At 45.4% G+C, this 27,172-nt stretch overlaps 1 protein-coding gene across 1 annotated transcript; it reads left to right on the forward strand.

The window, feature by feature from the left end:
* GCSH (glycine cleavage system protein H) lies at window positions 1-25,335 on the forward strand. The gene is made up of 5 exons (XM_069738752.1): window positions 1-174; window positions 11,807-11,889; window positions 23,517-23,580; window positions 24,364-24,495; window positions 24,794-25,335. Exons 1-5 carry the CDS (start codon window positions 63-65, stop codon window positions 24,889-24,891), a joined length of 489 nt encoding a protein of 162 aa, XP_069594853.1. The 5' UTR covers window positions 1-62; the 3' UTR covers window positions 24,892-25,335.
* The last annotated feature ends 1,837 nt before the right edge of the window (window positions 25,336-27,172 follow it).

Genomic DNA, 27,172 nt, shown 5'->3' on the forward strand with positions numbered 1-27,172 from the left:
ACACGTGAGGCCAGCGTCGTGGGCGCGCAGTGGCGGCTGGACTGAGGCGCGCTGAGGGAAAAATGGCTGCAAGAGTGGTGCGCGGGGTGAGCAGCGTGTACTGTGCCGCCCGCCTGCTGCGGGGGAGCGTGTGCCCGGCTCGGTACTTCAGCGGAGCCTCCCGTCTGCTCGCCGGTGAGTGTCGGGGTCCTGTCCCCGGGGGGTGGTGGAGGGGCTCATTCACTGCAGGCGGGGGGCGACCTCCGGCGCTACCAGCTCTGTCACCCGCTGCACCTGCCGCTGCCTGCCGCTAGGGGGCGGGGAGACGCGCGGGAGTCCCTCCTGTGTCAGTGACCGGCGCCTGTGGTCCTTGTGGACAGTGACCGTCCTGTCAGAGCGCTGAGAGCGGGCATTTACATGGGGCTGACACTTGGCACACTTTCCCTGCTTCAATAGTCAGAGCAAGATAATATATAGCTTTATTTGGACACTAGGACAATAACAACAAATATACATCATGGCGGTCAGCCCGCACCCTCAATATTAAACGGTGACAACCTGTCAGTTTTCATAAGTGTGTTGAATGAACAGTATGAATCTCTCCCGCCCTCCCCTCTTTCGTTAGGTGCTGCCCCCCATGGCGGTTTCTTGGTGCTGCCCCCCATGGCGGTTTCTTGGTGCTGCCCCCCATGGCGGTTTCTTGGTGCTGCCCCCCATGGCGGTTTCTTGGTGCTGCCCCCCATGGCGGTTTCTTGGTGCTGCCCCCCATGGCGGTTTCTTGGTGCTGCCCCCCATGGCGGTTTCTTGGTGCTGCCCCCCATGGCGGTTTCTTGGTGCCTTCAGGTATATATGCCTATGGACTTTTTTATTCAGCTCATTCCCATTGATATCGTTGGCCTTTCCTCCTGTCAGTATTGAAAATCACTCACTTTAACCCCTTCATGACTGGAGCCTTTTTTTTTTTTTTTTTCGTTTTTCGCTCCCCCCTCTTCCCAGAGCCATAACTTTTTTTTATTTTATTTTTCCGTCAATATGGCCATGTGAGGGCTTATTTTTTGCGGGACGAGTTGTACTTTTGAACGATACCATTGGTTTTAGCATGTCGTGTACTAGAAAACGAGAAACAAATTCCAAGTGCGGTGAAATTGCAAAAATAAGTTCAGTCTCACACTTGTTTCTTGTTTGGCTTATTTGCTAGGTTCACTAAATGCTAAAACTGACCTGATATTATGATTCTCCAGGTCATTACGAGATCATAGACACCTAACATGACTAGGTTATTTTTTTTATCTAAGTGGTGAAAAAAATTCCAAAGTTTGCTAAAAAAAAAAAAAAAAAAAAAAGCACCATTTTCCGAGACCTGTAGTGTCTCAATTTTTCGTGATTTGGGGTCGAATAAGGGCTCATTTTTTGCTTGTCGAGCTGTCGTTTTTAATTATATCATTTTGGTGCAGATACGTTCTTTTCAAAGCCTGTTATTACATTTTAATGCAATACAAAAATAGGGAAAAAGGAAAAAATGGGAAGAAAATAAGTCAGCTCACCAATCCCTCAACAGTGCAATGATGTCCATGCACGGAGCCGCCTTGGTCAAGGGCGTAGTCAAGAGCCAGCAATGAAAAAGAAAAAATAATCTCCAGCATGGATCTTCTAAAAAGTCAATTTATTGAAAACACTTTAAAATGCAAACATTTGCAAAAAAGAGATGGGGGTCCCAGGTGGTCAACGCCGACGCGTTTCGACCATCAGGTCTTAGTCATGCCATGACTAAGACCTGATGGTCGAAACGCGTCGGCGTTGACCACCTGGGACCCCCATCTCTTTTTTGCAAATGTTTGCATTTTAAAGTGTTTTCAATAAATTGACTTTTTAGAAGATCCATGCTGGAGATTATTTTTTCTTTTTCATTTTAATGCAATGTCGCAGCGACCAAAAAAAGTAAGTCTGGCGTTTCTTTTTTTTCGTTACGCCGTTTAGCGATCAAGTTAATCCCTTTTTTTTTTTTCACAGATCGGACAATTCTGAACATGTCGATACTAATGTGTTTGATTTTTTTTTTTTTTTTTCTTTTTTTGTTTTGAAACTTTTTTATTTAAAAAAAAAAAAAACAAAACAAATAGGGTGGCGCTCTCAGCAATCCGGCATTAACAACCATAGAGGTCTCAAGGAGATCTCTGGTTGTTATGGCGATGAACTGATGACCCCCAATCACGTGACAGAGGTCAGTGGTGCTCCTAATTCCGGCCATCCCAAAAGTGCTTGTTAAATGCTAATGTCAGTTTGACAGCGGCTTTTAACTAGTTAATGGTGCCGGGTGGATTGCGATTCCACCCGCGCCTATTGCAGGCACAGATCAGCTGTTCAAAACAGCTGACATGTCCAGGCTTTGATGCAGGCTCACCGCCGGATCCCACACCAAAGAGGGGTGCTGCCAGCGGACGTACTATCCCATTCGATGGCAGAAAGGGGTTAAATGGACACTTTTTTTTTTTCTTTTTTTTTTTTTTGGGTCCTGTGACCCCCATACCATGCAATTCTAAACTCAGTGTACTGACATCTTACCCATTATTGTAGGGGACAACTGGGTCACATTGTGGACATGAATAGGTCGGGTTTAATGTTCAGGCACGGTTCCTATGAATTATTAGTCGTGAACTATTGTCACAAATTATTGTAATTTATTGATTTGTGATTCTGTCATAGCTCATTATTAACTACCAGTTTTGTACTGTTGATTCAACACACAGTGATGACAATGACATTTTGTCACCATTTAATATTGAGGGTGCGGGTTGACCGCCACGATGTGTATTTGTTTCTATTGTTTGTGGATTGTGTTCTAATGTCCAAATAAAGCGGTGGCTCAGTGGTTAACACTGCAGCCCTGGGTTCAAATCCCATCAAGGACAACATCTGCAGGGAGTTTGTATGTTCTCTCTGTGTTTGTGTGGGTTCCCTCCGGGTTCTCCGGTTTCCTCCCACATTCCAAAGACATACTGATAGGGATTCTAGATTGTGAGCCCCATTGGGGACAGCGATGATGATGTGTGCAAAATGTAAAGAGCTGCGGAATATGTTAGCGCTATATAAAAATAAAGATTATATATTTTATTATCTTGCTCGGAGTATTGAAACAGGTGTGCGCCCATTTGTGTCTGCTCTTTTTTGCTTTGGGACCATTGGCTGTGTCCGGCTGATTGCTGGGAGGTTGTACTGCGCCAGTCTTGTGACGTCCTATACACATGATTTACCCATTTGTTTTCTGGGGGCTCAGCAGTATCTGCCCCCCCATTTTATGCCTGTGGAATACTACCTGACACTTGTAGTGCTGTGGGAGTCTGGAGTCCTCACCTTTTTATAGTCTTTTTGTATCTGTGTGTGTTCTTGTTTTTATTTTTGTCCGCCGGCAAGAAAAAAAGGGTGAAAACCGCCCTACCTGCACCGACCACTTAGGCTATGTGCACACTTTGCGGATTCCACTGCGGATTTTTCCGCAGCGGAATTCCAAAATCCGCAGTGAAAACCCGTCGCGGTTTTTACTGCGGATTTATCGCGGTTTTTACTGCGGATTCTTATGCGGATCTTCATCTGCATTTTCCTATTGGAGCAGGTGAAAATCCGCAGAAAAGAAGTGACATGCTGCGGAATGTAATCCGCAGCGTTTCCGCGCGGTTTTTTCCGCAGCACATGCACAGCGTTTTTTGTTTCCCATAGGTTTACATTGTACTGTAAACTCATGGGAAACTGCTGCGGATCCGCAGCGGTCAAATCCGCTGCGGATCCGCAGCAAAATCCACAAAGTGTGAATATAGCCTTACAGTATTGCGTTCACATGTTATGGTTTTGTTTTGTTTGTTTTTTTTTTTGTCTTGCACATTTGCTGTAATTTTTCAAACATTGCTGTGAAAAGCACTTCACTTTCTGGGGGGTAAAAATGCAACAAACCTTATACTTTTCTGCAGATATGCCGTTCAAAAATCTGCACTAAATCTACAACTAGTGCTGGACTCCAGATTGTGCCTGTGTGTGACTGGGTGTTTTGTTACAGGTTCAAGGATTGTGACAAACAATAAATGCTCACACGAAAATTGAATAAACAAAAATGAATTTATTTAATAGTAAAATAACATTATTATTGCATTATTATGGTAGGAGTCACCAGGCTCTCTGTATCTCCCATGCATGTCTCTGTCCTCCGTAAGGTTTCAGTCATCTTTTATATCTTATACTGTCCAATGTATCTCAGTAAAAACATTGATGGTCATTGGAATGCCAGGAAAAAAAACCCCTGAAACCGACAACAAATACATTTACTAATAACTAATAACTGCTCATTACCTAAACGACCTGCGAGGTGGGCCATCTGATTAACCATTTAAACTGCAATCCCCTTATGGAAACTCCATGAAAGTAAGGGTACCGTCACACTATACCATTTCGATCGCTACGACGGTACGATTCGTGACGTTCCAGCGATATCCTTACGTTATCGCTGTGTCTGACACGCAGCAGCGATCAGGGATCCTGCTGTGCTTTCACTTTCACTTTACGGCCGGCAGTCGGTCAGTGCGGGAAGCAGACGGCAAGGGACCTGACGGACACCAGAATGTAAGTATGTGCTGTTCGTTTTTTTTTTTTTTAGTTTTACGCTTGTAACCAGGGTAAACATCGGGTTACTAAGCGCGGCCCTGCGCTTAGTTACCCGATGTTTACCCTGGTTACCCAGGGACCTCGGCATCGTTGGTCGCTGGAGAGCTGTCTGTGTGACAGCTCCCCAGCGACCACACTACGATTTACCTACGATCACGGCCAGGTCATATCGCTGGTCGTGATCGTAGGTAAATCGTATAGTGTGACGGTACCCTTAGGATATCTATCTATATCTAACTGATTAAAACTATATCAATAATTAGTATTAATTAATTGCAGAGTTGAAACCATTAAAGATAGCTTACTACACACTGGGAAATCCCAATAAAGCCGAGCTCTTCCCTTGTGTCCCTAGATACAATGTGCGTGGTCTTTGCTCACAGCCGGACCCCTCCGCTCGCTCTTCTGCACCAGATCTGGTTTCAGCCAGAGATTTCTCGCCGCAGTCACTGGCTGTATAACGTGGGAAGTCGCCGTGTGCTGTGCGGACGCCGTGACCAGCCATGTGTGATCTGTCCTGTACCTCGGCTTCTGCTAGAAAATTTAAGTGAGGGCTTTAGACTTTGATGAACACTTGTTGGGTGATTTTTGTGTTCCGCTGTAGCTACTTAACCCCTGTCCAAGGTGACATCGAACGCTGCGCCAGTAGACTCCAACCTGTGGTTTTCTAGCAGCTGCAAAGCCACAAGTATTGAACTCTGCAGACAATATATAGGAGGAAAATTAATGCAAATTGCTCCCTAATATCCATCACAAAAGTGACGCACCATGCTGTGCGCAAAATATCGGTTTCAGGCGAAGTTCCCATGATGGGTATTCAGCGCGCTGCACAGAAAACCTCTGCATTACATTTCCAGCACATGTTCAGTATTTGGCTGCTGACATTTCTGTACCGTTGCTGCATTTCTCGGAGGTACACAACACCTCGCAATGAATTTGCCGCCTTGTACTCCAGCAAGCTGCAAATGGAATAAAATACTCAAACTATTATAAAATGGCAATTGGCTAATTGGAGCTGAAAATCTGCAGCATCAAATACCCTTAGGCTGACTTCCCACAGTAAGTGTACATACCCTAACCTTAAAACGAAGAGTGTGTGCAGCAATGTCAAAAAGACGGCTGTACTCATGTTCTGTCTTGTCATTTTCCTACTTCAGGGTTCAGAAACGCAGGAGCTGTTAAAAGCGACATCTTCACTTTTTAAGTTGCGTCCGCTAGGTGTTTTCTTGAAGCACTTTGCCTTGTAAGATTCAGTGGCTGAAAGAGGAAATCCTGGCTTCATTAGTGACCACTAGGTGGAGCTCTCTGCACGTTAATTTCTGCATCTCCTATTGAACTGTACTGGCAACTGTAAGAGCTCCCCCTAGTGGTAGTTGCAGATTAACCCCTTCCCGACCTTTGACGCATACGCTGCGTCATGAAAGTCGGTGCCATTCCGACCCATGACGCAGCATATGCGTCATGGAAAGATCGCGTCCCTGCAGGCCGGGTGAAAGGGTTAACTCCCATTTCACCCGATCTGCAGGGACAGGGGGAGTGGTAGTTTAGCCCAGGGGGGGTGGCTTCACTTCCTCGTGGCTACGATCGCTCTGATTGGCTGTTGAAAGTGAAACTGCCAATCAGAGCGATTTGTAATATTTCACCTAAAAAACTGGTGAAATATTACAATCCAGCCATGGCCGATGCTGCAATATCATCGGCCATGGCTGGAAACACTTATGTGCACCCACCCCACCCCTCCGATCGCCCCCCCACCCCCCCGATCTGTGGTCCGCTCCCCTCCGTCCTGTGCTCCGCTCCCCCGTCCTCCTGTCCGCTTCCCCGTGCACCAATCACACCCCCTGTGCTGCAATCAAACCCCCCCGCACTCCGATCCCCCCCCCGCACACAGCGACCCCCCCCCGTGCTCCGATCCACCCCCCCCGCACAGCGATCCCTCACCCCGTGCTCCAATCCTTCCCCGTGCTCCAATCCTCCCTCCCGTGTTCCGATCCACCCCCCCCCATGATCCGATCCACCCCCCCGTGCTCCGACGCCCCCCCCCGTGCCCTGATCTCCCCCCCTTATACTTACCTGGCCGCCCGAGGTCCGTCCGTCTTCTTTCCTGGGCGCCGCCATCTTCCAAAATGGCGGGCGCATGTGCAGTGCGCCCGCCGAATCTGCCGGCCGGCAGATTCGTTCCAGAGTGAATTTTGATCACTGAGATATATCCTATCTCAGTGATCAAAATAAAAAAAATAGTAAATGACCCCCCCCTTTGTCACCCCCATAGATAGGGACAATAAAAAAAATAAAGAATTTTTTTTTTTTTCACTAAGGTTGGGGTAAGAACTAGGGTTAGGGTTAGGGGTAGGGTTAGGGGTAGGGTTAGGGGTAGGGTTAGGGGTAGGGTTAGGGGTAGGGGTAGGGTTAGGGCTAGGGTTAGGGGTAGGGGTAGGGTTAGGGCTAGGGTTAGGGTTAGGGTTAGGGTAGGGTTAGGGCTAGGGTTAGGGTTTCGGTATGTGCACACGTATTCTGGTCCTATGCGGATTTTTCCGCAGCGGATTTGAAAAATCCACAGTGCTAAACCGCTGCCGATTTATCGTGGATTTACCGCGGTTTTTCTGCGCATTTCACTGCGGTTTTACAACTGCGATTTTCTATTGGAGCAGTTCTAAAACCGCTGCGGAATCCGCAGAAAGAAGTGACATGCTGCGGAATGTAAACCGCTGCGTTTCCGTGCAGTTTTTCCGCAGCATGTGTACAGCGATTTTTGGTTCCCATAGGTTCACATTGAACTGTACACTCATGGGAAACTGCTGCGGATCCGCAGCGTTTTCCGCAGCGTGTGCACATACCTTTAGAATTAGGCCATGTGCACACGGTGCGGATTGGCCGCTGCGGATTCGCAGCAGTGTTCCATCAGGTTTACAGTACCATGTAAACATATGGAAAACCAAATCCGCTGTGCCCATGGTGCAGAAAATACCGCGCGGGAACGCTGCGTTGTATTTTCCGCAGCATGCCAATTCTTTGTGCGGATTCCGCAGCGTTTTACACCTGTTCCTCAATAGGAATCCACAGGTGAAATCCGCACAAAAAACACTGGAAATCCACGGTAAATCCACAGGTAAAACGCAGTGCCTTTTACCCGCGGATTTTTCAAAAATGATGCTGAAAAATCTCATACGAATCCGCAACGTTGGCACATAGCCTTAGAGTTGGGTTGGAATTAGGGTTGTGGTTAGGGTTAGGGGTGTGTTGGGGTTAGGGTTGTGGTTAGGGGTGTGTTGGGGTTAGGGTTGTGATTAGGGTTACGGCTACAGTTGGGATAAGGGTTAGGGGTGTGTTGGAGGTAGAATTGAGGGGTTTCCACTGTTTAGGCACTTCAGGGGGTCTCCAAACGCAACATGGCGCCACCATTGATTCCAGCCAATCTTGTATTCAAAAATTCAAATGGTGCTCCCTCACTTCCGAACCCCGACGTGTGCCCAAACAGTGGTTTACCCCCACATATGGGGTACCAGCATACTCAGGACAAACTGCGCAACAATTACTGGGGTCCAACTTCTCCTGTTACCCTTGAGAAAATAAAAAATTGCTTGCTAAAACATCATTTTTGAGGAAAGAAAAATGATTTTTTATTTTCACGGCTCTGCGTTGTAAACGTCTGTGAAGCACTTGGGGGTTCAAAGTGCTCACCACATATCTAGATAAGTTCCTTGGGGGGTCTAGTTTCCAAAATGGGGTCACTTGTGGGGGGTTTCTACTGTTTAGGCACACCAGGGGCTCTGCAAACGCAACATGACGCCCGCAGACCATTCCATCAAAGTCTGCATTTCAAAAGTCACTACTTCCCTTCTGAGCCCCCACGTGTGCCCAAACAGTGGTTTACCCCCACACATGGGGCATCAGCGTACTCAGGAGAAACTGGACAACAACTTTTGTGGTCCAATTTCTCCTGTAACCCTTAGGAAAATAAAAAATTCTGGGCTAAAAAATTATTTTTGAGGAAAGAAAACGTATTTATTATTTTCACGGCTCTGCGTTATAAACTTCTGTAAAGCACTTGGGGGTTGAAAGTGCTCACCACACATCTAGATAAGTTCCTTTGGGGGTCTAGTTTCCAAAATGGGGTCACTTGTGGGGGGTTTCTACTGTTTAGGCACACCAGGGGCTCTGCAAACGCAATGTGACGCCCGCAGACCATTCCATCAAAGTCTGCATTTCAAAAGTCACTACTTCCCTTCTGAGCCCCCACGTGTGCCCAAACAGTGGTTTACCCCCACACATGGGGTATCAGCGTACTCAGGAGAAACTGGACAACAACTTTTGTGGTCCAATTTCTCCTGTAACCCTTGGGAAAATAAAAAATTCTGGGCTAAAAAATTATTTTTGAGGAAAGAAAACGTATTTATTATTTTCACTGCTCTGTGTTATGAACTTCTGTGAAGCACTTGGGGGTTCAAAGTGCTCACCTCACATCTAGATAAGTTCCTTTCGGGGTCTAGTTTCCAAAATGGGGTCACTTGTGGGGGGTTTCTACTGTTTAGCCACATCAGGGGCTCTGCAAACGCAACGTGACGCCCGCAGAGCATTCCATCAAAGTCTGCATTTCAAAACGTCACTACTTCACTTCCGAGCCCCAGCATGTGCCTAAACAGTGGTTTACCCCCACATATGGGGTATCAGCGTACTCAGGAGAAACTGGACAACAACTTTTGGGGTCAAATTTCTCCTGTTACCCTTGGGAAAATAAAAAATTGCGGGCTAAAATTCATTTTTGAGAAAATAATTTTTTTTTTTTATTTTCATGGCTCTGCGTTATAAACTTCTGTGAAGCACTTGAGGGTTCAAAGTGCTCACTACACATCTAGATTAGTTCCTTTGGGGGTCTAGTTTCCAAAATGGGGTAATTTGTGGGGGATCTCCAATGTTTAGGCACACAGGGGCTCTCCAAACGCGACATGGTGTCCGCTAATGATTGGAGCTAATTTTCCATTTAAAAAGCCAAATGGCGTGCCTTCCCTTCTGAGCCCTGCCGTGCGCCCAAACAGTGGTTTACCCCCACATATGGGGTATCTGCATACTCAGGACAAACTGGACAACAACATTTGTGGTCCAATTTCTCCTATTACCATTGGCAAAATAGGAAATTCCAGGCTAAAAAATCATTTTTGAGAAAAGAAAAATTATTTTTTATTTTCATGGCTCTGCATTATAAACTTCTGTGAAGCACCTGGGGGTTTAAAGTGCTCAGTATGCATCTAGATAAGTTCCTTGGGGGGTCTAGTTTCCAAAATGGGGTCACTTGTGGGGGAGCTCCATTGCATAGGCACACAGGGGCTCTCCAAATGCGACATGGTGTCCGCTAACAATTGGAGCTAATTTTCCATTCAAAAAGTTAAAAGGCGCGCCTTCCCTTCCGAGCCCTGCCGTGTGCCCAAACAGTGGTTTACCCCCACATATGAGGTATCGGCGTACTCGGGAGAAATTGCTCAACAAATTTTAGGATCCATTTTATCCTATTGCCCATGTGAAAATGAAAAAATTGAGGCGAAAATAAATTTTTTGTGAAAAAAAAGTACTTTTTCATTTTTACGGATCAATTTGTGAAGCACCTGAGGGTTTAAAGTGCTCACTAGGCATCTAGATAAGTTCCTTGGGGGGTCCAGTTTCCAAAATGGGGTAACTTGTGGGGGAGCTCCAATGTTTAAGCACACAGGGTCTCTCCAAACGCGACATGGTGTCCGCTATCGATGGAGATAATTTTTCATTCAAAAAGTCAAATGGCGCTCCTTCCCTTCCGAGCCTTACCATGTGCCCAAACAGTGGTTTACCCCCACATGTGAAGTATCGGTGTACTCAGGAGAAATTGCCAAACAAATTTTAGGATCCATTTTATCCTGTTGTCCATGTGAAAATGAAAAAATTGAGGCTAAAAGAATTTTTTTGTGAAAAAAAAGTACTTTTTCATTTTTACGGATCAATTTGTGAAGCACCTGGGGGTTTAAAGGGCTCACTATGCATCTAGATAAGTTCCTTGGGGCGTCTAGTTTCCAAAATGGGGTCACTTGTGGGGGAGCTCCAATTTTTAGGCACACGGGGGCTCTCCAAATGTGACATGGTGTCCGCTAAAGAGTGCAGCCAATTTTTCATTCAAAAAGTCAAATGGCGCTCCTTCCCTTCCAAGCCCTGCCGTGCGCCCGAACAGTGGTTTACCCCCACATATGAGGTATCGGCGTACTCAGGACAAATTGGACAACAACGTACGTGGTTCAGTTTCTCCTTTTACCATTGGGAAAATAAAAAAATTGTTGCTGAAAAATCATTTTTGTGACTAAAAAGTTAAATGTTCATTTTTTCCTTCCATGTTGCTTCTGCTGCTGTGAAGCACCTGAAGGGTTAATAAACTTCTTGAATGTGGTTTTGTGCACCTTGAGGGGTGCAGTTTTTAGAATGGTGTCACTTTTGGGTATTTTCAGCCATATAGACCCCTCAAACTGACTTCAAATGTGAGGTGGTCCCTAAAAAAAATGGTTTTGTAAATTTCGTTGTAAAAATGAGAAATCGCTGGTCAAATTTTAACCCTTATAACTTCCTAGCAAAAAAAAATTTTGTTTCCAAAATTGTGCTGATGTAAAGTAGACGTGTGGGAAATGTTATTTATTAACTATTTTGTGTCACATAACTCTCTGGTTTAACAGAATAAAAATTCAAAATGTGAAAATTGCGAAATTTTCAAAATTTTCGCCAAATTTCCGTTTTTATCACAAATAAACACAGAATTTATTGACCTAAATTTACCACTAACATGAAGCCCAATATGTCACGAAAAAACAATCTCAGAACCGCTAGGATCCATTGAAGCGTTCCTGAGTTATTACCTCATGAAGGGACACTGGTCAGAATTGCAAAAAACGGCAAGGTCTTTAAGGTCAAAATAGGCTGGGTCATGAAGGGGTTAACACTATTGTGACATTACACATCTGTCTGACATTGTTTGATGGTAGGTACAGCACTGACACTGATCACATGTTTATGAGGGTGACAGATATAGAATACATATGCTTTGTGGCTCTTGTGTGACCTCTTGACATGTTTAGCAGACGGGATGGAACATGTCAGTAAATTGTGCATTCTTTTATTGCTTCTATATGTTATGCAATTGATGCCATTTCTCTTCTTTCCATGTCAGCCGCACGCAGGTTCACAGACAAGCATGAGTGGATATCGGTGGAGGACGGCGTAGGAACTGTTGGAATCAGCAAGTTTGCCCAGGTACGGACTTGTTTGTGGAATGTTCCACACTGTGATCTTTGACATCTACAAACACCGAGCTGCAGGATTCGGCTTTATTTTTGCCTGAACTTTGACTGAGTGGTGTTTGCACACAAGAGCCAATGACAAGTGTTGTATTTGGATTTTTTTTTTGTTTGTAAGAAAAGGTGTCCCAGCCTTGTCAGGGGCTCCTTCCCTGTCCCTACCACTAGGGGCCCCCTAGCTTTCCCTGCTCTTTGGATTACTAGGGATGGTGAAGATGCCGGGGCCATGTACCTTGCTGACCTCCTGAATCAGCCCTATGTCTGTCCCCGTTCCCCACCCAGGGAATAGGGAAGCAGAAATGTATGTATATACACAACACAGACTAACAAGGCAGGAGGTACAGGGATAAATGAAAATAACCAAACATACACATATGCACTCTCAGACAACAGAAGAGAACACTGGGGAGAAAAAGGAGGTAAACTAAATAGCAGAGAATCGCACACAGTAGAAACACCTAGCAACAATCGCAGATCAACACTCCAAACACCTTAACCGACCACTGACAACTCAACTTCCTCACCAGGCCGTACAAGACAAATACTGGCAATCCAGATTGCAAGAGGGGAGTGGCCAACACTGAACAGCTGTGATCATCCAAGCAGGAAGCTTCAGAGACTGTAAGCTGAACAGGCTAACCACTGCACTGCTATCAGAAACCTGCACTGTTTAATATGAGGGGCGAAGTGTTTCTAATCAGTGCAGGAGTAGGTGAAATCAGACACAGCAAACTTTTGCCCCCTCCCTGTTATGGCAAACCTGTGAAAAAAGGCTTCCATCTTATCTTGCCCCACAGTCAAGACACAAAAAGAATACAGGAGATGTCATCACATGCAGTACAGAACCAGTACTTGCCAGAAATTCCTGCAGTTCCTTTAGGCTGTGTGCACACGTTGCAGATTTGTTGCGGATCCTCAGCATTTTTTCCTCGCGGAATTGCACCAAATCTGCCAAGGAGTGCTCAAGCAATGTTAATCAATGGGAATCAAGAATTGGTGTGCACATGCTGCTAAAAATTCTGCACTGATTTGCAGCGTTTTATTTTTCCATTCCCCATGACTGCACCTAATGTGAGATGGTCCCGCCCCCAGGAACAGGAAACCTGCATAGGAGATAAAAGATGGGGGCGGCACCACTCTCCTCAGTTTTGGTTTCCTGTTCCTGCGACGTCGACCCAGAGGGATCGCTCTCTGGAGGTGCCGGTCTGGGGACCGAGGCCCGCGGCGGGAGCAGCTGGCGGCATATGCGGTCGCCTTACTCAGATGAGGGCTGTCGGAGGCGTCCTACCCGCCGGGGGCTCCCCGGTGTCCACTCCTGGCCGGAGGCTGGGCCGGGGCAGAGGCGTGTCCCATCACTAGGCTGGCACTGGGGTGAATGGGAGTACTTCCGGGCTCGACCGGAAGTAGCGTCACACGCCGAGGAGAGCGCTGTGCTGACACTCCCAGGAAGGAGAAAGTTCAGGGACGCTCACACCGCCTCTCCTCTGTACTATTTTAAGAGGCAAGGCATAAGCAGCAGTGCCAATAGCCTCTTCAAGCATGGCGGACCCGACTGCGGAATCGCCGGTGCCAATGGACGTTCCACAGACCCCCGTGGTACTAAAGGTTTTGGTGGGTGAGAGCCTTTGTAAGGCAAATAACATGTCAGTAACTCAGTATCTCTGTATGATATTGTGCAGGGGAGGAAGGTTACGGCCAAGCAGAAAAATAGTCTGCGCACTCTGTCGTTTATGTATAGAAAAGACTGTGGCCGAGGAGTCCTCATCATTACTCCAAAATAATAAAGGCTATCGTTGGGGATGAAGTACAAATCACAGTAAAGGAGCAAATGAAACAGCATGGGTTACATAGCTCCAAATAGCCACCTCCTAAACCTGCCCAAACCTCTGACGTGGAATCAGAAGGCGAACCAGGGAATTGCCACCTGATGATGATTCAGACTTACTCTTCAGATGAAGAATGTGGTCGGCCGTATGTACTAGCTGACGATGTGGGGAAATTGATTAAGCTAGTTAGATCAACATTGGGGGTTGAAACACCAAAAGAACATAAAACAACTCAGGATTCTATGTTTAGCAACCTAGAGGTGAAAAAACGCAGAGTTTTTCCCTTTCACGAAAATGTGTTAAATTTACTAAAAAAAAAAAAATCTAACCCTAAAAACGGTTCTGGTTGCCCTGACATTGGTTCAACGCATTCGTGAGATCCAGGCTACCTCTATTGATCCTCCATGCACTACAATTCTGGAGGACAGAGTAATAATCAAAACTGACCCGGCCTTCTTACCAAAGGTCAATTCAAAATTCCATAGGGACCAGGAGATAGTTTTACCCTCATTTTGTTCCAATCCAAAATCCCAGTGGGAACAAACTTTTCATTGCCTTGATGTCAGACGTTGCCTAATCAAATACCTGGAAGTGACAAAATCATGGCGACAGTCTTCAGCCCTTTTTGTTACCTTTTCAGGGAGCAAACAGGGGTAAAAAAGACATGAAATCTACTATTGCACGCTGGCTCTGCATGGCTATTGCACTCTTACTCGTCTGCAGGGAAATACCCTCCACTAGGGGTGACAGCATACTCCCCAAGTGCTATCGCCACATCCTGGACGGAGAGAGCAAACGCATCGATAGAGCAAATTTGTAATGCAGCAGTATGGTCTTCACCCTCTACCTTCTTTCGCCGCTATAGGTTAAACTTGGGGCTTTCAAGTCTTGCCTTTGGGAGGAAAGTCTTATCTGCTGTTGTCACACCCTAGGAGTCTTCTTCTATTTTCTCCTCTCACGTTAGGTGCCCTCATGGGGAAGGGAAAAAATTATAATTACTTACCGGTAATTTGACTTTCCAGATCCATAACGGCACCGTATTAATTCCCGCATATATATATATATATATATATATATATATATATATATATATATATATATATATATATATATATATATATATATATATATATATATATAATTTTTTTTTTTTTGATAAAAAGCTGATGGTGGAAATATATAACTACGCCTAGTTTGGCTATGGAGATAAATGTAACAAAGTGGTTACCTTACATACTCTGTCAACAAACTGAGGAGAGGTGCCGCCCCCATCTTTTATCTCCTATGCAGGTTTCCTGTTCCTGGGGGGGCTGGGACATTCTCTCACGTTAGGTGCTGTCATGGATCTGGAAAATCAAATTACCGGTAAGTAATCATTTTTCCTCAGCATATCAATTCTTTTTGCAGATCTGCAGCGTTTCTGCACCCATTGACTTACATTGAGTCAGTCAAATCTGCAGCCAAACCGCAGGTGTAATAAGGTCTGCGGATTTGCGTGCGAAAACCACGGGTGTCTGTGTGTGCGGCTGTGTACTACTCCCATCTGGCTATGTCTGCTGTCACCTATAACAATGACAGCATGAGCCGATGATGGGACAGTAGTCCCATCATCCGGCGACTGTGTTCAATTCTAAAACAAAAAATTAATTCTCACCAAACACCTAATCCCCGACGCCCACGTCTCCTGCAACAATAATAAAATAATAACCAACATATACTTAATTTTCCACCGTAGTCAATTTAATAACGATTGTCCCACGGTGATCTCATATGTAGAACAGTTAGTCACATCGGGAGATGTGACCGCTCTACCCGGCCTCCGGCGATACATTGACAGGAGGTGATCCTCCTGCACTGTATCACTGCGCCACCGTTAGAGGTCACCGGAGTTCATCAGCTGATCAGCTCTGGTTCTTACTTGTAACACCGCTTCAGGAGAAAACTCACGCTGTGGTGCCGTAAGTGAGAGCACGAACTCTGGTGAACTCTGTGATACACTTACAGGAGGTAATCCCTCCCGTAGTGTATCACCGGAGGCCGGGTAGAGCGGTCACATCTCCCGATGTGACTGTTCTACACGTGAGATTGTCGTGGGACACTCGGCAAATGGACTATGACGGACAGGGAGTATTTTATGTTCGTTTATTTTTGTTCCAGGAGATCGAGGGAGTCGGGGCTTAGGCGATGCAATAAGTATGGTTATTTAAGATTCAATAAAGTAGTCTGTGAGATTATTTCAATTAAAGGACTTTATTCTGGCTGTGTCTATATATTACTCTACTTGCCACCACTACAGGGCAAGTGGGAAGAGAGACTAAGTGCAAGAATTGACACATCTATAAGATGCGCCATTTCTGTGGCGCCTGAGGGGGTGCCAATATACACTGCTGAAAAAAATAAAACGGACACTAAAATACCACGTCCTAGATATCACTGGATGAAATATTTCAGTTGCAAGTCTTTATTCATTACATAGTGGAATGTGTTGAGAACAATAAAACACAAATGATCAATGTAAATCAAAATGAATATCCCATGGAGGTCTGGATTTGAAATGATACAAAAATCAAAGTGGAAAACAAATTACAGGCTGATCCAACTTAAGTGAAAATGTCTCAAGACAAGGAAATCATGTTCAGGTGTGTGTGTGGCCTCCACGTGCCTGTATGACCTCTTTACAACTCCTGGGCATTCTTCTGATGAGGCGGCAGATGGTCTCCTGAGGGATCTCCTCCCAGACCTGGACTAAAGCATCCGCCAACTCCTGGACAGTCTGTGGTTCAGCGTGACGTTGGTGGATGGAGCGAGACATGATGTCCCAGATGTGTTCAGTCGGTTCCAGGTCTGGGGAACGGACGGGACAGTCCATAGCTTCAATGCCTTCATCTTGCAGGAACTGCTGATACACTCCAGCCACATGAGGTCTGGCATTGTCCTGCATGAGGAGGAACCCAGGGCCAACCGAACCAGCATATGGTCTCACAAGGGGTCTGAGGATCTCATCTCGGTACCTAATGGCAGTCAGGCAACCTCTGGCAAGCACATGGAGGGCTGTGCGGCCCTCCAAAGAAATGCCACCCCACACCATCATTGACCCACTACCAAACTGGTCATGCTGAAGGATGTTGCAGGCAGCCGATCGCTCTCCACGGCGTCTCCAGACTGTCACGTGCTCAGTGTGAACCTGCTTTCATCTGTGAAGAGCACAGGGCACCAGTGGCGAATTTGCCAATCCTGGTGTTCTGTAGCAAATGCCAATCGTCTTGCATGGTGTACTTCTGTGAGCACAACCCCATCTGTGGACGTCGGGCACTCAGACCATCCTCATGGAGTTGGTTTCTAACTGTGCAGACACATGCACATTTGTGGCCTGCTGGAGGTCATTTTGGAGGTCTTGGGCAGTGCTCCTGTTCCTCCTTGCACAAAGGCTGAGGTAGTGGTCCTGCTGTTCGGTTGTTGCCCTCCTACGACCCCCTCCATGTCTCCTGGTGTACTGGCCTGTCTCCTGATAGCTACTCCAGCCTCTGAACCATACGCTGACACACGGCAACCTTCCTGCCACAGCTCGCATTGATGTGCCATCCTGTATGAGCTGCGCTACCTGAGCCACTTGTGTGGGTTGCAGAGTCCGTCTCATGCTACCACGAGTGTGAAAGCACAACCAACATTCAAAAGTGACCAAAACATCAGCCAGAAAGCATTGGTACTGGGATGTGTTCTGTGGTCCCCACCTGCAGAACCACTCCCTTTTTATTGAGTGTCTTGATAATTGCCAGTAATTTCCATCTGTTGTCTATTCAATTTGCACAACAGCATGTGAAATTGATTGCCAATCAGTGTTGCTTCCTAAGTGGACAGTTTGATTTCACAGAAGTTTGATTTACTTGGAGTTATATTCTGTTTGTGTTCCCTTTTTTTTTTTTTTTTTTTTTTTGAGCAGTGTACATGGCCCCTTCCCAGGCTATTAAGCTCAGCCCGCAGCTGTCTGCCTAGTCTTTGCTGTTTTTTTTTTTTTTTTTTTTTTAATAGGGGGGACCCAATGTCGTGTTTTTTTTTTTTTTTTTCTGTGGTTCCCCTGTAAACTAGCCAATAAAGAAAACAGCTGTGAGCTTATATTAATAGCCTGGGAACAATTGACTATTGGCTCCCTCCCAGAATATTAACATCAGCCCCTCAGCCGTTGGTTTTCCCTCTGCAGGTTATACAAAAAAAAAATTACGCGGAGCCCATGCAATTTTTTAACCCCTTCCCAACCTATGACACAGCGTATGCATCATGAAGGTCGGTGCCAATCCGACCTGTGACGCATATGCTGTCACAGAATGATCGCGTTCCTGCAGATTGGGTGAAAGGGTTAACTGTAATTTCACCCGACCTGCAGGGACAGGGGGAGTGGTACTTCAGCCCAGGGGGGAGGCTTCGCGCCCCCCCTGTGGCTACGGTCGCTCTGATTGGCTGTTGAAAGTGACTGTTTCACTTTCAATCAGAGCAATCGTAATATTTCACCAATGAAAATTGGTGAAATATTACAATCCAGTCATGGCCGATGCTACAATATCATCAGCCATGGCTGGAGACCACTATCTCCCACCGCCACCGATCTCCTCCCCTCCGTCCTGTCCTCTACTGTCCTACGCTCCCCTCTGTCCTCCTGTCCGCTCCCCCTTGCTTCGATCCCACCCCCCACACTTAACGACCTCCGGTGTCCGTCTGTCTTCTGCATGGGCGCTGCCATCTTCCAAAATGGCGGGCGCATGCGCAGTGCTCCCGCCTAATCGGCCAGCATATTCATTCCAGGTACATTTTGATCACTGTGATAAAACCACACAGTGATCAAAAAAAAAAAAAATAGTAAACAACCCCCCCTTAACACCCCTATAGGTAGGGACAATACGAAAATATATTTACTTTTATTTTTCCACTTGGGTTAGGGTTAGAACTGGGGTTAAAACTGGGGTTGGGGTTGCAATTAGGGTTAGGGTTGCAATTAGGGTTAGAATTAGGCTATGTGCACACGGTACGGATTTGGCTGCGGAGCCGCAGCGGATTGGCCGCTGCGGATTCGTACCAGTTTTCCATCACGTTTACAGTACCATGTAAACCTATGGAAAACCAAATCCGCTGTGCCCATGGTGCGGAAAATACCGCGCGGAAACGCTGCATTGTATTTTCCGCAGCATGTCAATTCTTTGTGCGGATTCCGCAGGGTTTTACACCTGTTCCTCAACAGGAATCCGCAGGTGAAATCCGCACAAAAAACACTGGGAATCCGCGATAAACGCAGTGCCTTTTACCTGCGGATTTTTCAAAAACGGTGCGGAAAAATCCTCTCACGAATCCGCAACGTGGGCACATAGCCTTGGGGTTGGAAATGGGGTTAAGATTAGGGTTAGGGGTGTGTTGGGGTTAGGGTTGGGATTAGGGTTAGGGTTGTGATTAGGGTTATGGCTAGAGTTGGGATTGGGGTTAAGGGTGTTGGAGTTAGAATTGAGGGGTTTCCACTGTTTATGCACATCAGGGGTCTCCAAACGCGACATGGCGCCACCATTGATTCCAGCCAATCTTGCGTTGAAAAATTCAAATGGTGCTCCCTCCCTTCCGAGCCCCGAAGTGTGCCCAAACAGTGGTTTACCCAAACATATGGGGCATAAGCGTACTCAGGAAAAATTGCACAGTAACTTTGGGGGTCTAATTTCTTCTGTTAACCTTGAGAAAAAAAAAGGGGGGCTAAAAAAATATTTTTGTGGGGGGGGGGGGGAAGATTTTTTTATTTTCACAGCTCTGCGTTAGAAACTTTTGTGAAGCACTTGGGGGTTCAAAGTGCTCACCACACATCTAGATAGGTTCCTTGGGGGGTCTAGTTTCCAAAATGGGGTCACTTGTGGGGAGATTCTACTGTTAAGGCACATCGGGGGCTCTGCAAACGTAACATGACGCCCGCAGACCATTCCATCAAAGTCTGCATTCCAAAACGTCACTGCTTCCCTTCAGAGCCCCGACGTGTGCCCAAACAATGGTTTACCCCCACATATGGGGTATCGGTGTACTCAGGACAAACTGGACAACAATTTTTGGGGTCCAATTTCTCCTGTTACCCTTGTGAAAATAAAAAATTGTGGGCTAAAACATAATTTTTGAGGAAAGAAAAATGATTTTTTATTTTCACGGCTCTGCGTTATAAACTTCTGTGAAGCACTTGGGGTTTAAAGTGGTCACCGCACATCTAGATTAGTTCCTTGGGAGGTCTAGTTTCCAAAATGGGGTCACTTGTGGGGGAGCTCCAATGCACACAGGGTCTCTCCAAACACTACATGGTGTCCGCTAACAATTGGAGCTAATTTTTCATTCAAAAAGTCAAATGTCTCTCCTTCCCTTCCGAGCCTTGCTGTGCGCTCGAACAGTGGTTTACCCCCACATGTAAGGTATCGGTGTACTCCAGAGAAATTGCCCAACAAATTTTAGGATCAATTTTATCCTGTTGCCCATGTGAAAATGAAAAAATTGAGGCTAAAAGAAATTTTGTGAAGAAAAAGAAATACTTTTTCATTTTTACAGATCAATTTGTGAAGCACCTGGGGGTTCAAAGTGGTCACCGCATATCTAGAATAGTTCCTTGGGAGGTCTAGTTTCCAAAATGGGGTCACTTGTCGCGGAGCTCCAATGTTTAGGCACACAGGGGCTCTCCAAACGCGACATGGTGTCCGCTAAAGATTGGAGCCAATTTTTCATTCAAAAAGTCAAAGGCGCTCCTTCCCTTCCGAGCCCTACCGTGTGCCCAAACAGTGGTCCCCCCCACATATGGGGTATCGGCGTACTCTGGACAAATTCTACAATAACTTTCGGGGTCCAGTTTCTCCTTTTACCCTAATTTTAACCCTTATAACTTCCTAGCAAAAAAAAAGTTTCCAAATTTGTTCTGATGTAAAGTAGACATGTGAGAAATGTAATTTATTAACTATTTTGTGTCACATAACTCTCTGGTTTAACAGAATAAAAATTCAAAATTTGAAAATTGCAAAATTGTCCAAATTTTCACCAAATTTCCATTTTTTTCACAAACGCAAAAATTATCGACCTAACACTAACATAAAGCCCAATATGTCACGAAAAAGTCTCAGAACCGCTAGGATCCGTTGAAGCGTTCCTGAGTTATTACCTCATAAAGGGACTCTGGTCACAATAGCAAAAAATGGCCTGGTCATTAAGGTCAAAATAGGTTGGGTCATGAAGGGGTTAAATAAACTCTGTGGGTTAGACGCGATGTACATCCACAGCGTCCAACCCCCAGCAGCCAGATGTTACAGCATAGTGGATGGGATTTCAAGAAATCCCATTTCCACTATGCATGCATCGGCACCCGCGGCTTCCCTACGGAGACGGACATGCCGCAATTCTCCACAGCATGTCTATTTATCTTGCCGAGACTGTCTCCGCAAGATAAATCTCACCCGTCCAATATATAGGACGCGGTGATTCCGCTCGGTGCAGTGAACACCTGCGTTCAAAAGTCCGCAGCGCTTTGGACCGAGCGGACATGTGCTGCGTCCAAAGCGCTGCCGATTAGTGACCGCAGGGACGCAACCTAATTACAGTTGCTGTTTTGTTATACCATATGTAGGTTAATTTTTGTTTCTACGTAGGCTGGTGTGTATGTCTTCATTTAATATTAATGAGGGTATCTGGCTGAAGAGGTTGAATAAGGAAATGACATCACTTATTATTTTTTTATTTTAAATAATATATTTTAATTAGCTTACAAATCCACATAAAAATCCACATTCCACGTGGAATTTCAACTGCATTTTCTGCCAAGAGACAGAATCCACGCAGAATTATACACAAGCAAATCTGCAACGTGCGCACATAGCCTTAATGTTGCTGTAGGCCTCTTGGTAGCTTCTGTTATCACTTGTCTAGTATTTTCACAAATTTTTGAGGGACGTCCAATTCTTGATGACCTTCAAAGAGATCCCTTTGCTGTGTTGTTAGCTGTTAACAGACCATCACTTTGCTGTAAAATGCAATCAACAAAATGTCAGGAAAATTCAACTAAAACTGCTAAATTTTGAGGTTTGTCAGGGATGATATTTGTCAGGCCTTTTCTAATCACACAAATTCCTGATATCACAGGCCGGGGACGTCACGAGTACCACCCTCTGTGATCTTTGCAGTGCCCAGCTCTCTGCTGCCTCCTATTGTCTGGACAATTACACGATTGGCCGACGATCAATGGAGAGGGCCGCAGCCTGATCGCGCCACTAGGCCGGTTATCAGAAAATTAAGTACGTCATACACCTTCTGATTCCATCACATGGAATATGTGCACACACCCCGGTACGGTCACAGCTGACTCTCTGAAAACCCCCACCACCACCCCCTCCCCCCAGACTAGTCACTGCTGCCACCACTCACCACTAATCTGTTTCGGTCGATTGTGCTGTAGCAATCATTTCGAGGTGTAGGCTACAGTACTATTAAATTTTATATTTAATCAAAAGGGAGGCAGTGTTTATGAAAAATATACAAAATATTTTACAAGGGACAAAACAATACAGCCTAAACGGTTACATAAAATTTAAAATAAAAGAACTTACTACACCGATCGCAGAGACTATTCAGTTTAGCTGAAGGAGACGTCTTGGATTTGGCCATCAATAATGAGGTCCCTACATACATGACATGTAACTCTCTGTACGAACGCTGATAATTGGGGTCTATCTTTTAACAGACCTGGAATCCCACCCACACACTCCTCTATGATGACCTCACAAGGTCCCTGTTGTAGGTTGGACTCAGCTTTTCATCATTTTTGGAGTTCCCAATTTATGTAGTAACTGCTCATAGAGCAATCACAGAGGGTCGAGACTGATGTCCTCTTTAATGTCGGGATTTTAGCTGCGCTTAGAGACCAAACATGGCCTAGCTACTGGTGGCTATATGGCCCCTATGGATTTGGGGCTTTTTGGTGGGAGTTAGGATTATGAGAAAAAATTGTGTTTTTGGCCTAGTTATCCCGGTGCCAACAATATGTCTCATTAATATTGGATGTATACAAAATCCAATATTCCATATTTTCTCCTGGAGCCATACTGTCTGCCCTCTCATTGTAAGGTCACCATGGCTATCTAAGGGTGTCAATTCTTTTTTTGTTCCGCTTCATATCCTAGTAAGGTCTTTTCCTGTCTGTGTGGACAGTAGACATCCCCTTCAGTCATCTGGACCTAAAGAGGAATCCTCCCATTTTAATTAATCTACTTCACATAGCTCTGTCACATAAATAGACAGGTTTGATTGCTGGCTCCCAGCTCCTTAGGACAAATGGTGGATGAAAGAAAAAAAGGAGGGGGGATATGAGGGACCTCAAGGATTTTTAATATTTTCTATGACTGGGTTAATCAGAATCCCTGTAAGTGATGGCAGCCGTGCCCTGATTACTATGTACCATCAGTTTAAATGTGATGGCTAATTCCGAACACCATCACATCTCCCAGTTATAACAGGATGTTCACATTTATGCAACGAGATTTTTTTTTTTTTTTTTCCTCCCTAAAATGATTTCCGTTTTTACTTAATGAATTTGTACAGATTATGAGCGTCATTAAAAGTGGCAAGAGGTCTGAAATTATTCTTTGTGAATTTTTGTTTTACGTTGCAGAAAATTGCATTTTAATATGGGTATATTTTTTAATATTCACTGTGTATTTTATTCCCCCCCAATCTCACATGTACTTAGTTTTCTTTTTTCTTCTTCTTCTAGGAGTCATTAGGAGATGTAGTTTACTGTAGTCTTCCTGAAATTGGTGCCAAGCTCAGCAAAATGGGTAGGTCCATGTATTTTATTTTTTGACTCTAGATTTTCGCCGTTGCTCAGAATATCTTGAGTGAGGAGTTGATTGGGCAAAAATTGAATGTTTTTTTTTACACTGGTTTTTCACTACATAAATGAGCAGGTCTTTTAAGGGAGTTGATCAATCACCCCTGATCCTGAGAGCGGAGCTCTGAAGTGATGGTGCAGAATGACTGTTCAAACCAAGCACAGGCACTTTGCGCACCCTTAGCATGGCTGAATAGTTCAGTGCATCTTCCTATGTACTTGTCTTCCATTATTTATTTTTTGGTTGTTGTTTCCCCCCCCACACCCCCTCCGCCCGTCTTAGTCCTGTAAAACCCAGAGCTGTCCAAGAAAAAGTATGGTTAAGATGGGTTCAAAGTAAGTAGATAGGAAGGTGCACTGAACTGTATGACCATGCCAAGGGTGCAGCAAGCATCTGTGCTTGGTTTGAACAGTCATTTTGTGCTGACTGATTCCCTTTCAGGCTGAAGTCTCTCTTCTATGTTTTAGTACCAGAGTACGGACCGGCCGCATGTCTTCTGACCTGATCTCAACCACCTCATATATGTCTATAAAGGCTTTGAGTTTTGTACAGGAGACGCACAGGTGGTTCATACTTTTGTCCTTGAGACCCAGCGTTGCATCGGCTCGGGGACCGCTCCTGTAGTCTCTGGTTTTTTTGGGGTTGTGCAATGCAGGGATATCCAGGTCTGGTCTGCACACGACCCAACCGATTGTTGTATTATGTAGTGACTTCTTCTCTCTGCCCTAGATGAGTTTGGAACATTGGAGAGTGTGAAGGCGGCTAGTGAGCTCTTCTCTCCCCTGACCGGAGAAGTTAAAGCAATCAACGAAGCGCTGGCAGACAATCCAGGCTTGGTGAACAAATCCTGCTACGATGAAGGTGAAAAATATCCTGTGCGAAGCCTAGAAATGTTGCCTGTAATGTGGCTGCAATTCCTGCTGTTCTGCCAAACTTGGACCATTACTGAGATTCAGATTAGTAGAACTATGGGGGTCCGGTCTTGCAGGCAATGGTACAACTGCATGAGAACAGCTGAAGTGCAAAATTTGAAGGAAACACCAGAAATAATCTTATATTTTTTGTTTTTCCTTTGTTTCTTCTACTATTGCTGGGTCCTAAGAGTATATACAGTATATTGTTTCTCCAAAGCATCATCTTTCGCTTTCGTCTCCTACAGGGTGGTTAATAAAGGTAACGGTGGATGTTCCCTCGGAGCTGGACGACCTGATGAGCGAGGACGCCTATGAGAAATATGTAAAATCGATTGAGGAGTGAACGCGGCTCAGCGACACATCGTAGTCCTGTTTAGGTTGAGTAGTGGCACAGGAGGGCACGTGCCCCCAGGTCGGTGGACTCGCTTACTACAGGTTAACCAGTCTTACCCTCCTCGTAGCTTTAAGTTGAGCTGGTTGACAATGAAGTGTCTTCAGGATCCTCTGTTTCGATGTCTTTTTGTAAGAAGATTCTATCTGAAAATTTTACAGTGAATACAAGTCTAATTAACAAAATATTTAGTTTTATCCTATTTTTTTTTTTTTTGTCTTATTTTGGCAGCGGCAGAAACCTTTCCAAAGACTGTTCTTAACTTTTTCATAAAAGAGAGTGATTTTTGTATGATGGAGGTGGATGGCATCTTCTCTATTCACGGGGACAGGAGCTGAGCCTCCTTTTTACTACAGGTTTACCAATAATGTGTCATAATAAAAAGGATAATCTGGAGTACTGAGCCATTCTTACACCTTGTATGTATGCAGCAGAATCCGTGTCGTCTCTGGCTAAATTAACAGCTGCTTCCAAACTTGCTGGTGCCATGTTCGTCCATTCAGGGTAAAAAGGGTCTTATTCCCCTTGCAAAATATCAACTATAAAATTATATTTTACAAAATGATCAATTTTATTTCCTATTATAGTGGTGATCCTAACCCTGGCACACTGTATGCTATGATATACACACTGCTGGCATAAGCTGCTGGTCCACCTTGACCCCATAAAATGTCCTATGCAGATCCGATGTCTACACCTTTCTAGCCACAGGGGGTGGGGGGGGTGTCTCCTGACGTTCCTTCCCAGGTCGGGGGTGCCACGGTGGTACACACCAGAGCTTTTACTCCCTCTCTGCAGTCTTCCTATGCAGGCAGGGTTTCTCCTTCTCTTGCTCCCTCTCTGCAGTCTTTCTATGCAGGAAGGGTTTCTCTTGCTCACTCTCTGCATTCTAACTGTGCAGGCAGGAAGGGTTTATCCTTCTTGCTCCATCTCTGCAGTCTTTTTGTGCAGGCAGGGGTTCTCCTTTCTGCTTTTAATCTCTGCGCAGGCAGGGTTTTGCCTTCTTGTTCCCTCTCTGCAGTCTTCCTGCACAGTAAGGCTTGCTCCCTCTCTGCAGTCTTCCTGCGCAGGCAGGCAGGGTTTCTCCTTCTAGCTCGCTCTCTCTGCAGTTTCCTAGGCAGGAAGGGTTTCTCCTTCCTGCTCCCTCTCTGCAGTCTTCATGCGCATGTAGGATTTCTCCATCTTCTCTTGCTCTCTATCTGCAGGAGGAGTAGATACTGTGCAGTGTATATACCCAAGACAGTAGAAGTGGTACTGTGCAGTGTATATATACAGGAGAAGTGGTACTGTGCAGTGTATATTTACAGGAGTGGTGGTACTAGGTAGTGTATATGCACAGAACAGGAGGAGTGGTACTGTGTAGTGCATATATACAGGATGAGTGCTACTGTGCAGTGTATATTTACGGGAGTGGTGGTACTAGGTAGTGTATATGCACAGGACAGGAGGAGTGGTACTGTGCAGTGTGTGTGTATATAGATGGATACATACAGGAGTGGTGGTACTAGGGAGTATATACGCACAGGACAGGAGGAGTGGTACTGTCACGATATTGTATGAATTATCATATAAGTAGTTTCTCTTGCTAGCAGGCTGTGGGCTAAACCCCAACTCCCCCCCCCCCCCCTCCCCCTCCCCTTCCCTTTCACTCAGGCAAGAGCTGCCTTGCCAATGTACATGGGAGAAGAGTTTTATTGCCTAAAGGAATTTTTACGACCAAGCTAGAATCTTCCGCCAGCAGGAACTGGATTAGAAATCTATAGAATCCATGGAAGTTCTTTGTTCTGTTTTTGTAAGATATTACGCAAACCATTTAAGTTAAGAACACGAAAATATATATTCTTAATCTCCCTCGGTGGATCTACCCATCACTCTAAACACGGGCTTCTAGCTCCATCTGATAAAGAAGTAGGGATTTCTCTGTAAATATGGATCCCAGATAGGACATATTTGATCTTGTTAGAATGCCAATGTTAATACGAGATGAATGCTGGGTTTGTAATGACCATGACATGTTCTGGAGCGGAGTTATAGAAATTAGATAAAAGTTAGGGTAAAATGAGTTAACTGAAGAGGTAGGCGGGACGAGGTGATCAAACCCCTTTCTGGGATGTCACAGGCTGCAGCTATAACTGTCTGCCCAGATCCCAGCAGTCAGTCTGCTGCTGGAAGGACATGCGAGTCTGATCTGAAGAGCTGTATCTCATGCATTGGGACAGATGGAAACTCCACT

The sequence above is a fragment of the Ranitomeya imitator genome, chromosome 9, assembly GCF_032444005.1.
Source record: "Ranitomeya imitator isolate aRanImi1 chromosome 9, aRanImi1.pri, whole genome shotgun sequence".
In the NCBI taxonomy this organism is placed as follows: Eukaryota; Metazoa; Chordata; class Amphibia; order Anura; family Dendrobatidae; genus Ranitomeya; species Ranitomeya imitator.